Below are 13965 nucleotides of genomic sequence, written 5' to 3' on the forward strand. Positions count from 1 at the left end.
AAGACCATGAACTTACACTCAGTGGCCACTTCATTAGGTACTGGAGGTATCTAATAAAGTGGCCACTAAGTGTATATTAAAAAATAAATGCAGTTAGACTTTTACAATCTTTTTCAAACACAATGGAGTTTAAATTTGACAACAGTCTTAACCTAAATCTTCTAATTTCTTGGCTTGATATTTCCTACCCTTCTAAATGGCCAGGAAGATGGACAGTTCACATGGTCCCACAATTGAGTTGGAGTTTGGCAATTTAAAATGCAAGTGCTACATGCAAGGGAGAATTGGACAAACAGGCGAAGATTCAGGAGAGCTATTGAAAGCAAATAAAATGTGCTTCTTTACCCCAAGGCAGGTAACAAGGTGAAGGAGTTGGGAAAATTTAGAGAGGGTAAACATTGACAGTCACCCGGGAATAAGCATGGAATAGTGAAATTTTATCTCACCTCTGGGCTATCTTTGAAGATTTAATGTCATGTAGAATATATATAACTGTTTATTTAGCTATTAGCTTTTTGTGCAAGGCCAGAAATCAGAGACCTTATCTATGTACCAGACAGGAGAGTACCAGACACGAGGCAAACATTTTCAAGTTTATTGGGTTAAATGAAAGTACAACAAAAAATTGATCTATGAGTTAATGTAGAAGAGCATATTACAGTTGTTAATTTAAAAATTGACTTTTTTGTATATTTCTAGCTACATAACTTGCCAATGGATTTTTATGTAACTTTGCACATGCTCACAACCAGTCCAAACAGTTCCTGTTATAAAACATCTACCATGCATGAATTGAAGACTCGGCTAGGTGCTTGAAGTAAAATCAAAGAGTATACCTAATATTGCGATACTACAAATGATTTTAAATCACAAATTGAAAGAAGTGAGCTTAACCACAAGATCAGGCTGCTTATGATCGCTGTAAAGACTGCCACTAAGAGCAGTGTTCTGCAGGCTCTTAAACCCTGCAACTCCATACAAATTGAACACACACTTAGATTGCCTTGAAGATGTGATGATGTCCACTGAAATCCAGTGGATGAATTGATGAAGATTCCTACAACCAAACTTCTCCTTTGCAGAGATGACCCTCCTACTTCCCCAGTTCTCAAGCCCTGCATAAGCAATCCCCATCTCATCAAACATTCTCTGTACTCTTTCAACCTTATTTACATATTTTCTGTAAGTGACCAAAACCGCCCTCACCAATGTCTTATACAACTTCAACATAACATCCCATCTCCTGTAATCAATACCTTGAGTTTTAGAAGGCCAATGTGCCAGAGGCTTTCTTTACGACCCTATCTACCTGTGATGCCACTTTCAATGAATTATGGGCCTGTGTTCCCAGATCCCTCTGTTCTAGTGCACTCCTCGGTGCCCTACTGTTCACTGTCTATGACCTACCCTGGTTGGTCCTACTGAAGTGCAACATCTCGCATTTGTCTGCATTAAATTCCATCTGCCATTTTTCCAGATCTTGTTGCAAGCTGATAAGTCTTCCTCACTGTCCACTACACCTCCATTCTTGGTGTCATCTGCAAATTTGTTCATCCAGTTAATCACATTACTGTTCAGATCATTGATATCAATGGCAAAGAGCAACAGACCCCACACTGATCCTAGCGGCACTCCAGTAGTCACAGGCCTCCGGTCAGAGAGGCAACCTTCTACTACAACCATCTACAATGGGATGTTTGAGAGGCTATTATATATTTGGGTTTATAATAATGTGTCTAGGTGTGAAACTCTAGCTGTTGCAGATAATGGAATAGGACCACCTTTTCTGATTATTTTCAGTTTTTAATGTTGCAACTACCTCTTGGCAGTTATCTCTTACCTGCTAACTCATTCCTAAATTTCTGAGTTTGTGTTCCATCCCTTGTGCTAGAGGTCACTGATGAATCTTGGAAACAAATGAATAGTGGGGATACGTGTTGGTTCATGTTGAAATCTGCAGTTTTGCAGAGTTCTGAAGGTTGTTAGGACATCAAGTAACTATATATGCTGTAAATCTAAAATAAAAATGCTAGAAAGACTTAGTAGATCAGGTAGCATCTGTGGAGCGAGAAACAGTTGTTGGCTCAGGTCAATAGCCTTTCATCAGAAATGTCAGTTATGATGAAGGGTCATTGACCTGAAATGTAATCCACTTCTCTTTCCACAGATGCATCCAAACCTAACTCCAACATTTTGTTTTATGGCATATTAATCATGTTATTTTGAGGTGAAATTTGTCAGTTAATTGACACAAGGATATAATCAGACTAAATATATCAGATGGTCTCAGTGGTAATTCCTCTCTCAAAATGGGTTCTGAATCTAAGTGAACTGAATTATCATAGATGCTGCCCAATATTGTGGGAGGGGATGAATGATATATTGGGATTTTTAGGAAGGCATTGATATATTTCTCAGTCAAGTTAGTTGTGGTACTGAAGTTTTTCTAGATTTTCACTGGATCGTTGAGTATATAAAGAGGAGGAACAGAACTTCCTGGCTTTCTGTTTACAGCACAAGGGCCAGGCCACAGTTGCATGCAATTGGCATGCTCAGTGGCTGAAATATGACTGCCCGCCCCCCCACCCCAACCCCCAAGCTGAAAGAATTTTCACTATAGTTTTCCTTGAGTAATTTTAATGAACATTCAGAACATTGAATAGCCAACTTCTTTATTTAACTAAATACCAGCTTAATTGTAAAGTGTTTTCATCATACCTGGGGCTGATGTTGCTTATTACACATGGTTTGATTTGAGTATTTGCTAAAGCAGGGTAGATACTTTAATACCCAGAGCAAATGCAGATTAATGATGTAAATTGGCGTCTTGCAGAATAGAGATGTGGGAGCTGGTGTATATAAAGCTGATTTGCGAACAGCAGGAAATGTGTGCTTGTTGCCTGGATTGGGAAGCATGTCTTATGAGAATAGGTTGAGTGAACTTGGCCTTTTCTCCTTGAAGTGACGGAGGATGAGAGGTGACTTGATAGAGGTGTACAAGATAATGAGAGGCATTGATCATGTGGATAGTCAGAGGCTTTTTCCCAGGGCTGAAATGGCTATCATGAGAGGGTATAGTTTTAAGGTGCTTGGAAGTAGGTACAGAGGAGAAGTCAGGGGTACTTTTTTTTTACGCAGAGAGTGGTGAGTGCATGGAGTGGTCTGCCGGCGGTGGAGGCAAATGATAGGGTCTTTTAACAGACTCCTGGATGGATACATGGAGCTTAGAAAAATAGAGGGCTATGGGTAAGCCTAGGTAATTCTAAGGTAAGGACGTGTTCGGCACAGCTTTATGGGCTGAAGGGCCTGTATTGTACTGTAGGTTTTCTGTTTCTATTAGTCTGTGGATTATGGAAAAAGTGGAATTATCTGGGCAGTAGAGGACAAAGGTGATGCAATGGTTGAAAGCAGAGGCTTTTATATGGAGCCTTTAAGTGGAGCTGGGAGAAGCTCATTAAATGTTGGATTAGTTTTGAGGGGGTGGTGAGCAGGGCCTAATGTACAGAACACAAGCTGAGGGTGGGAGGTCACAAGGAGCTACCAAACATTGTCTATCTCACATTAAGCAACTCAACTCCAGATTCAGCCCCAAGAATTAAATAATCTGCTCACTGTACAAACTAATTGTTGCACTCAGTTCTGTATTTGCCTTTACTGACATGGCATACAATGTCTTTAATCCAAATATTTGCAGAGTTGAAGTTGTATCTGCTCAATTAGCGGGTTCTCCCTTTGCATTGTGTCATTTATAGCATGTAGGTTACATCTAAAAGTCAATATAAATGTGACCTGCTGCTTATCTGTCATGTGCTGCAGCTATATTTAAAAATGATACAACCAGAGGATCTCCAGTGGTATCAATTAATGAGTCAGAGGAATAAGTCAGATGAGAACTGTGAAGATATTAAAGTAAACAGTAGTAATTTTAAATAAAGATGCCAAAGAAGCACATTTTGGAATATGTTGGATAATATGCAAAAATCCATTACAGAATTTAATCCAAACTACTGTGACAGTCAACCAAACCAGAAATCCACTTTGAAGTTGCAAAAGGGAAGGGTTAAATGAAATAAAATAGGCCTAGTGTACAATAGCTTAGCAGAGACTTGCACAAGTTTTTCCCTTGGGAAAGGAGTCATAACCAAAATAGGCAGAGAATGGACAGCTTTCCTACAAATGCATGTGACTGGGGTTAAATACAACACATTTAATAGTACTCATAATTTGTGAATTAATTATTGTACGTCGTCACAAAACTATGCCATACAATCGCAGGAAACAGCCTGTTTTGATGCAGGCAGTACATTTCCATTGGTTAGTAGTATCTAATAGAGATTGTTATTTGGTCTGTTATGAAAGTGTGGAACAAAATTCTGACTTAGGACTGCAGTTCCATTTGGTTTTGTATCATTTTAATGGAGTTGCTATTTGACAAGAAAACAAGAAAAGCTTCCAACTGCAAGGCTCAAAGCATCTCTGTCAGCATGTTTATTTGCAAAAGGACAGGTGTGCTTCAAGTGAACGTGAAGCCATGTCCGGTAGCCAATGCGATTTTCTTTGACTGTTGCACTTCATGCCCTGATGAAAGTGTTGATAAATGGCATTAATAGAAGTGTCTCAGCCCAAAATGTCAACTGTTCATTCCTCTCCATAGATGCTGCCTGACCTGCTGATTTCCTCCAGCACTTTGTTTGTTCCTTTAGATCAGTGCTTGATGGTCTGCATTCCCACAATGCGTTCAAGAGCCTATTTCTGTGCTGCATGACTTAACAACGCTATTGAAGTTTAAAGTACATTTTTGACAAGGTCCCACACAGGAGATTAGTGTGCAAACTTAAAGCACACGGTATTGGGGGTATGGTATTGATGTGGATAGAGAATTGGTTGGCAGACAGGAAGCAAAGAGTGGGAGTAAACGGGACCTTTTCAGAATGGCAGGCAGTGACTAGTGGGGTACCGCAAGGCTCAGTGCTGGGACCCCAGTTGTTTACAATATATATTAATGATTTAGACGAGGGAATTAAATGCAGCATCTCCAAGTTTGCGGATGACACGAAGCTGGGCGGCGGTGTTAGCTGTGAGGAGGATGCTAAGAGGATGCAGGGTGACTTGGATAGGTTAGGTGAGTGGGCAAATTCATGGTAGATGCAATTTAATGTGGATAAATGTGAGGTTATCCACTTTGGTTGCAAGAACAGGAAAACAGATTATTATCTGAACGGTGGCCGATTAGGAAAAGGGGAGATGCAACGAGACCTGGGTGTCATTGTACACCAGTCATTGAAGGTGGGCATGCAGGTACGGCAGGCGGTGAAAAAGGCAAATGGTATGTTGGCATTCATAGCAAAAGGATTTGAGTACAGGAGCAGGGAGGTTCTACTGCAGTTGTACAAGGCCTTGGTGAGACCACACCTAGAATATTGTGTGCAGTTTTGGTCCCCTAATCTGAGGAAAGACATTCTTGCCATAGAGGGAGTAGAGAGAAGGTTCACCAGATTGATTCCTAGGATGGCAGGACTTTCATATGAAGAAAGACTGGATCGACTAGGCTTATACTCACTGGAATTTAGAAGATTGAGGGGGGATCTTATTGAAACGTATAAAATTCTAAAGGGATTGGACAGGCTAGATGCAGGAAGATTGTTTCCGATGTTGGGGAAGTCCAGAACGAGGGGTCACAGTTTAAGGATAAAGGGGAAGCCTTTTAGGACCAAGATGAGGAAAAACTTCTTCACACAGAGAATGGTGAATCTGTGGAATTCTCTGCCACAGGAAACAGTTGAGGCCGGTTCATTGGCTATATTTAAGAGGGTGTTAGATATGGCCCTTGTGGCTAAAGGGATCAGGGGGTATGGAGAGAAAGCAGGTACAGGGTTCTGAGTTGGATGATCAGCCATGATCATACTGAATGGCTCGAAGGGCCGAATGGCCTACTCCTGCACCTATTTTCTATGTTTCTATTTATTACCAAAGCATGTAAACATTAAGCAACCTTGAGATTCGTCTCCTTACAGGCAGCAACAAAACAAAGAAACCCCAAAAGAACCCAGAAAAAAAAGACTGTCAAACATCCAATGTGCAGAGAGAAAAAAAAACTTGCAACCTATAAAAGTAAGCAAATAGTATTCAGAACTAAAGTTTTATGAAAGGCATAAAGCCAGGCATCATTGCAGCCAGAGCAGGCCACAGCCTCAGTTCAGTGAAGAGCTTAGCAAATGTCACAGAGTAGAACCAATCCCATCCTGACACCCTGACCTTCTCCATCTGGCCTGGCACTTAAATTATCCAAACATTGGGTCTTACCTCACTCTCAGTCAGCTCTGGGGCCTGGGCCCCGCTGCCATAATTCAGCCTGTAGACAACCCTTTCCAATTTGGCCCAGCACTTAAATCGATCAGACATCGGGACTTTCCTCGCTTCCGCCTCCACTTGCCACGCATCACTTTCACCACCACTCACCTAGCCTTGCCTCTGCATGCCTCACCATTGTTAACGGTGATTATTATTAATAAGGTGTTTAGTAGTTTGCTTTGTTTTGTATTTTGCTGCTGATAAGTATTCACTGGGCATCACTAGTGCCATCTTAAACCTATTAAAGGATAGAAGCACAGTTCCCAAGCCAGCACTAATTCAGCAGAAACCATTTGTTGACTCTTTTAAAATCAGAATCAAACTAAGTCAAGTTTGCTCCAAACTCATTCTGTATCCAATCTCTACAATTCAAGACAATTTTATCCCAGCAGTGTGAGCAGAATTCAGCCTTTCATCTTCCAGCTACGGAACGTTCTAATACTTTCTGCCAAACTGCAACACTGATCTCATGTTTCACAAGTCAGGGCTCCTGTTAACTACACCTTTCCACCTCTCTGCCAAATAGCATTGCCACATGGACTGAATGAGAGATTATTCAGGAGCTATTGTTGCTTATTCCATTCTTCTGACTTTTGTTTTAAAGTGGCATCAAGTGGTTTATTTTTAAGAAATCAAAAAGGATACTCTTTAACTTTATCATATTTCAATAGGCATCTTTGTAATAGTCCAGATATCAAAGCTTTTGAATTTGTAGTATACATGAAATAACTTCAAAGGAAAATAAATTTTTCCCTATTTGATGAATTTCTATACGGTCCCCTGACAGCTATAAACCAGAGGCAATTAGAGAATTAATACTACCATTTAGATTAATATAACATATTGTACATACTGTGGATTACATGTTGAAAAAATATTACAGGGATTGATGGGCAAACTCACTGATGAATCACATTAGGTTGTGTTAACAAACCTTCATTTAGTCTCTGCTTTTGTTTTACACTTTGTTGCACAGGAAAAATATTTAAAATGGTAACATGTATTGTGCTGGGACACCATTACATGTCAAAATAATTTTTAAAAAACATTAGTCGTTATTGCCTGACTACTTTCTTCCCTAATGTCCTCCCTCAAATTCTGAATATTAGAATTCCAATTACATCTACTGGTCCATTCACCACCTGTAAACACACCATAGCACTAAAGGCACAACTAAAATGCTCATTTTTAAATTTAAAAAAACTCCACATTATTATAATTATTCTACAAGATCCTCTCAAACCCAATCCACAAAACAAGCAAAACAAATTTCATCCCTCATGACCAGAGGTAAATTTTTATTTCCATACCATTTTGATTGAATTAATTAATAATATATTTAAATCTGAACTTACATGTAGCAGAGGACAGTCCAACTCCTACGACTCATTAACCACACCTTGATCTCCCTTATAACGACAGGTCCCAGGGTTATATTTACCCTATACAGACAAATCAGGCAAATAAGACCTTCAACTGAATCACTGACAGTCCCTCACCATTTCTGCTGGATTTTCCTAGATTTCCTTTGAAGAAAACCGAATGGAGTGTTAATGATAACTGTAATTCCCACTGCTTGATCCTGAACATTCTATTCTCAGACTAGTGATTGTAAATGTTGTTCAATTCCAACCAACCCTCACCAATGACCGAGTCACCAGCATCTATCTACTTCATAACTAAAAATGGGACACATTTTATTTCTGTAGTTGGGTGACTGTGCAATGAAAAAGACAGTGATCATCTTACTTCTAAACTCAACTGATGAGATTCCAAAACTAGCTCGAGAGTTTCAATGGAAGGCAAGTCTCTTCCCTATGACTACACACTATACCTTTGGTTTAGTCATGTTCTTATTGAAGAAACAGATCTATATTTTAGTACAACTTAATTCATTATTATACACAAAATTTATAGTGAGGAGATGGTCTGCAAAGACGAGCATATCCCACATACTACTTTTTAAATATATCCAAAACACAATAGAAAATATTACTGTATCACAGGCCATTGATGGCTAAATATCCTCCATAATAAAGTACTGGTTTATGTGAAGGAAGATCATTTTCAGTTGGAAGTGCTTCTATTAAACAAATGCTTCTCTTCTCTCCCCTCTCCTTTTAACATACTCAGATTTACCAGTGTAGATTTCTTCCTCTGCAAGAAATGTCATTGACAACTCAGAAATAACTATTCCAGAAAGCAATTCAAACTCATTGATAAGCAAACACGTTAACAAAATCCAGGCTCAGTCTCCGATGATGTGCCAACAGGAAAGAGTAAGACTGCAGCTCTAACACAGGGTTGGGAATGCAAAGTAAAGATTTTCTATGTCAAGCAGCAGATTCTTCTGGAAGTCCAGGGTTTTATATAGCAAATGCTTCATTGGATAGTTGTACTGGGTGCTTTGCCACACTGTTGCAACCACATTATGTAATAACAATAAGAATTCATTGAATTATGAAAGTGGACCTAATTTATATAGTCCCCCAAAGCCTTTTACATATAATCTCTACACTGAAGTTCAAGAGTACACTGATACACATGTTCCAGTACTGCTGCTAACCGAAAACCAATTTGATTTTATTCACGTTAAAAGTCCTTTTGTTTGACGAGCTTATTGCCTTCTTCTTTCGATATTCACTTGACTGTGTAGGACTATGCAGAGGACAGGATACCAACATAGCTGCTCTTGAAGTGATCAAAAATAATCATATATAAAATGAGGCAGACCAGACCTTCCCTAGAATTGGTGGAAGTGCACAATTGCTTGGGAACGAGAGGAAGACATGAGGAAGCAAATTCAAGAGATGTCAGACCACCTTGTACCCTCGATTTTCAAAACATCTACTTACAAACTGTTGTTCATGAATGTTCAACTGGATTAGGACTTCAACTGAAATTCAACTTTTTGCTAATGGATCCTTTGATGAGTTATTGCACTGTTTGAACAGGAAGCTTCTCCCAAACTGATGTTCAAAAATATTTTGCTTAAAAAACCTTCCTAAATTTTGCACATAACCAACTGGGATCTTAGCTTAGAAGGTAAGACTTAAATGAAATAAGTAAATTAATCCATATTTTAATATCATTACTTTCAAAGTGAATACATACGATAATCAGCAGCATACCCTAAGAAGTAAGTGGATTTCAAATCATACCAGGACTACACATAAAATGTTTAACAACAGCACCAAACATGGATTAAGAATGATAAAATCTGGAAGTCTGCTGCGATCCAAGATCTGCAGCAAACAACTTTACTAAACTGAGCTCAACCGCAACCTTGAAGAAAACTGAACCAGTCAAAATGTATTTTTCATCCAGGCACTAAGGATGATGCACATAAAATATAAAAAAGGTGCAAATCAAGAATGAAAAACCAACATGCTTTCTGCATACTTCCCTTATCCCACCCAAAGTCAAGAACAGCAGCAAACACACTTATCAGAAACAATTTTGTACAAAGTTGAACAACACACATTCATTTGTCACATTTTATTCTTTCCCCTACCTAGCCTCTTGCCCACAATTTAGAACCTGCTTCAATAGAAGTTGGTCGCTTTTGTCAGGCTGCTGACTATGTGCACGATCGCATAAAGGTTTGTCCTGTGCCAAGATAGACAGCAACATCCTTGAGTCTTTAAGGGTTGTAAATATTTTGCTGCTAGGAGTAGGAGCCACAACGTAAGGGTAAGGTCATTCACAGAAGACGCTATCCTTGGACATTGCTCACTTGAGGATTATGTGGTAACTGTCACAACCCTCGGCTGTTGAAAGAAATGGAAAAAGCAAAGACAAATTACATAATTTATCAGTTTCCCAAAAACTTTGAGTTTATAGTGCTTGCTGATAACTAAGTATATTAGGCATTCACGTTAGTAGTTTTCAAATGCAAGAGGGTTTTGATTGCTACTATCCTTTCAAGCAAGGATTTAATTTAAAGATGAGTGAGCAAGGAATAATGCTCTCATGCACATTTTTGAAAATATGAGAGGTTAAATTCAGATTTGGCTGCTTACTGATAACATCCAAGTCGATTCACCCTCGAGTGAATACTTTAAACAACCTGTGCAAAATTATCTAGAGTTGTACTGCTCATGATCCTTTCATTTGATGGATGAATTTTCCTCAACTCCACTCTAAACATTTACTCTATCTTACATCTGAGGCCTCTATTCAGTAACCTCACTGCCAAGGGGTGAGCTCTGTACCCACCTTTTCCAAGGTGACATAACTTAATAGACCTCAATGAAGTTTTTATTTTTAATACAAAGGTTTTAGTTATCTTAATCCACGGCCTATCTTTATTTTCCTTTCAAGGGATTAAAAGCGCTATCAATCTGCAGTTTTAAAGTTCCTAATTTAACGAAGGGTTCTTTATCTAGAGTGATTGCTCCATTTGCTTGACAGTATGAATATTCTTGTACATCGTATGCAATCAAGGCAAGTCACTTCAGAAAAAGGGAATCTTTGTAGGCAGGTTTCAGAGTGAGCACTGCCCTTCACTGCTGACAGCAAAATCTGCACTTATCTTATTGAACAAATTATACAGATAGCTATCTTTTTGTATCTGAATTCTCAGAAACCCAAATACTGAGTCTAGAATTATTTTCTTATTCAAGAGCCTATAAGCAGAACTGCAAATGGATAGATATCACAAAGCTTTTCCAGTAGCTCAAACAATATAGCCAGTTAGAACAGAATTCAACTTCCAATATTTTTCCTGTCTGTGATGGTGAGAATTAATTGTTGATCACTGATTTTTAGTGACTGGGAAAACCCTGTCATCATGTACACTAGTATCTTTAAAAATGGGAATAAAACACCTGAAATTATATATTCAGCTGAAGCTCAGAATATTGAACAATTTCAACTTGAAAAGATGGAATTTCAGTACTGTAACAGTTACCTTTTAAGGTATCGAGTATAAAACATGATTCATCCTGGAAGTTTTGGATCATCTGGAAAAACAAAACACAATAAATAACACATGCCTCAAAAGGCCAATATTAAATGATCAATGAACTACCCACCAGATTCAAAGAATGCAGAGGACCTGATGAACTGTACCCTTCTGAGTTATATATAGCATAGTGATGTAAATAGGCACAAGCTGAGCATGAACATGATCTCTAATTGGTCTTATAAATTGCCAACTAATTTCAATCTTAAACTAAGTATTGATCCTTTCAAAAAGCCCTGCAAATGTTTGTTTTTAGAGAATGCTCATCACTTAGTGATGAAAGACAAACGACAACACCACACCTTTGGGATAATTTATTTCACATCCTCCACATGTTTTGGGATCACACAAAAGCTGTTTAAGAGGATGTGTGGAGGAAACAAGAACATTTCTACAAGGCAGCCATAAAATCAACAGTCAGTATCAATCTGCCTGCCATATGTAGTTCAGTTAAATCAAGAGAAAACATTTAGAGAATGTCCCAGAAGTAGCAAGAGATAGGATGACCCTCAACAGACTTCTTTCCTGCTAAACACATCAGTAATGCAGAATGTTTTCTACTATCCATTTGGTCATTTGCTCAGAAATCAGTCAGCTTTTGACATTGAAGTAGGCGACAAGTGAAGCTTTCATAATTTGTTTTGTGCATGCATGTTCTGCAAATAGTAGCATGGCAGGAATTCCATTCTACCATAAGCTTCTGGCAGTAAACCAGTAGATGTTGATCAAAAGATGTGCCAGAAGTTTTTAAGAATAAGATGGGTGCAGTTATAAGTGCATGAAAAGAACTCCAGAGGTGCAGGTACATAATGGCTGAAGTGTTTGCTATCAAGGGAAGCCAAGGAACAAAACATATGAAGTCCGAAAACATGAGCTACAATGAGCTTTGTTTATGTAGAGTGAAATGAAGCTAGGCCACTGGATGTTTCAGGTCAATAACCTTCCAGCAGAATTGGAAGAGGGGCAAAAAGAAACCTGCTTCTTGGAGGGAAAGGGTGTAGAGAAGAGAGAAATGTGATGTAATGGAGTGGAGACCAAGGTTGTCCAGATGACAAACACTGTCAATGCTGTCTGAGAGGAGGGTGATGAATGCTTACTAAATGGTAGCTGATCTGTTTGGAGGTATAAACAAAGAGAGATGAAAGAGGGCAGTAGGGGGAAAAGTCTGGAATTGTGACATGTAGAACCAAACAGTTGCTGTAAATCTGAAATAAAAGAGAATACAGATTAAATTAATCAGTTCAGGTAGCTTCTATGGTAGAAAAACTAATGTTACAGAGATACAAGTTTGCATTAGAATTGGTCAGTTTTGACACATACAGGAAAGGCTGGTTATCTGAAATTGAATTCATTATTGACACCACAGGGCTGCTGCGTGCCCAGATGGAAGATGAGGTGCTGCTCAAGCCCACACTGGGGTTCTTTAGAAAGTTCAGGAGATGTCAGGTCATCCCTGTTCACTGAACAGTGTTCTGCAAAGCAGTCATAGACATGTATGGTTTCTCCAAAGTGGCAAAGACACTGTTGTGAGCATCAAATGGATTACACTAAACTGGAAGTTCAAGTGAATCACTGCTTCACCTGGAAAGACTATTTGTGTCCCTGGATGGTGAGAAGTAGTGAAAGGACATGTGTTGCATTGCCACCAGTTGCATGAGAGTACCACAAGCAGGAGAGTGTGTTATGGATGGTAGATCAAACCACAAAACCTCGGACTGCTGCAATGGAGGAGAAGGGTAGTACCCTCCTGTGGACTGTGTCAACAACATCTGTGCTACCTGGACAACCATGTCTCCACCATATCATAAATGTCCCCTTTGTGCTCTGTAACCAAATGCCCATCACTGCAACTAAAATCATACCTATTTCTTTCAGGTTGCCTTCTGTTGGTTATTTTTATAGCTTCCCTATCCTCTACCTTCCTGCTACTTTTTGCTATATTATATGCCCTCTCTTTTGTTTTTATGTTGGCTTTGATCTCCCTGTCAGCCACAGTTGCCTCAGCCTCCATTTAGAATTCTTTGCTCTGCTGTCATCCCTCCTAGTGTCCCCTTCCAATCAACTTTGGCCAGCCCATCTTTCATGCCTCTGTAATTTCCTTTACTGTACTATAACACTTGTTGCATCCGATTTTAGCTTCTCCTTTTCAAACTGCAGGGTGAATTCTATCATATGACCAAAGCCTCCTGAGAATTCCTTAAGCTTCCCAATCTAATCTGGTTCAATACACAACACTCAATCCAGAATTGCCTTTACCCTAGTGGGCTCAAACACAAACTGCTCCAAAGTCATCTTACAGGCATTCTACAAATGCCTTCTCTTGGGATTCAGCACCAACCTGATTTTTCCCAGTCTACCTGCATATTGAAATCACCTATGACTATTGTAACATTGCCTTTTACATGCCATTTCAATCTCCTGCTGTAATTTGTAGCCCATATCCTGGCTACTGTTCAGAGACCTGTATAACTCCTATTAGGGTCTTTTTACCTTTGCACGTTCTTAACTCTATCCACAATGACTCTACATCTTCTGATCCTATGTCACCACTTTCTAAGGATTTGATTTCATTTTTTACCAACATAGCAACCCCACTCCCTCTGCTTACCTGCCTGCCCTTTCGATACAATGTGTATCCTTGGATGTTA

At 39.2% G+C, this 13965-nt stretch overlaps 1 protein-coding gene across 2 annotated transcripts in view; it reads right to left on the bottom strand.

Annotated features, from left to right (window-relative positions):
- Positions 1 to 581: 581 nt before the first annotated feature.
- The window catches only part of tfcp2 (transcription factor CP2), a 119503-nt gene continuing 106119 nt past the window's right edge, over positions 582 to 13965 (bottom strand). For both annotated transcript variants that reach the window (XM_073071125.1, XM_073071124.1), the window contains 2 exons: positions 11264 to 11315; positions 582 to 10121 (listed from right to left, as the gene is read on the bottom strand). In XM_073071125.1, the coding sequence (XP_072927226.1) occupies positions 10084 to 10121; positions 11264 to 11315 (90 nt within the window). In that variant the 3' untranslated portion in view covers positions 582 to 10083. The remainder of the gene's footprint in view (positions 10122 to 11263; positions 11316 to 13965) is intronic.

Source organism: Hemitrygon akajei, chromosome 18 (genome assembly GCF_048418815.1).
Source record: "Hemitrygon akajei chromosome 18, sHemAka1.3, whole genome shotgun sequence".
Taxonomy (NCBI): domain Eukaryota; kingdom Metazoa; phylum Chordata; class Chondrichthyes; order Myliobatiformes; family Dasyatidae; genus Hemitrygon; species Hemitrygon akajei.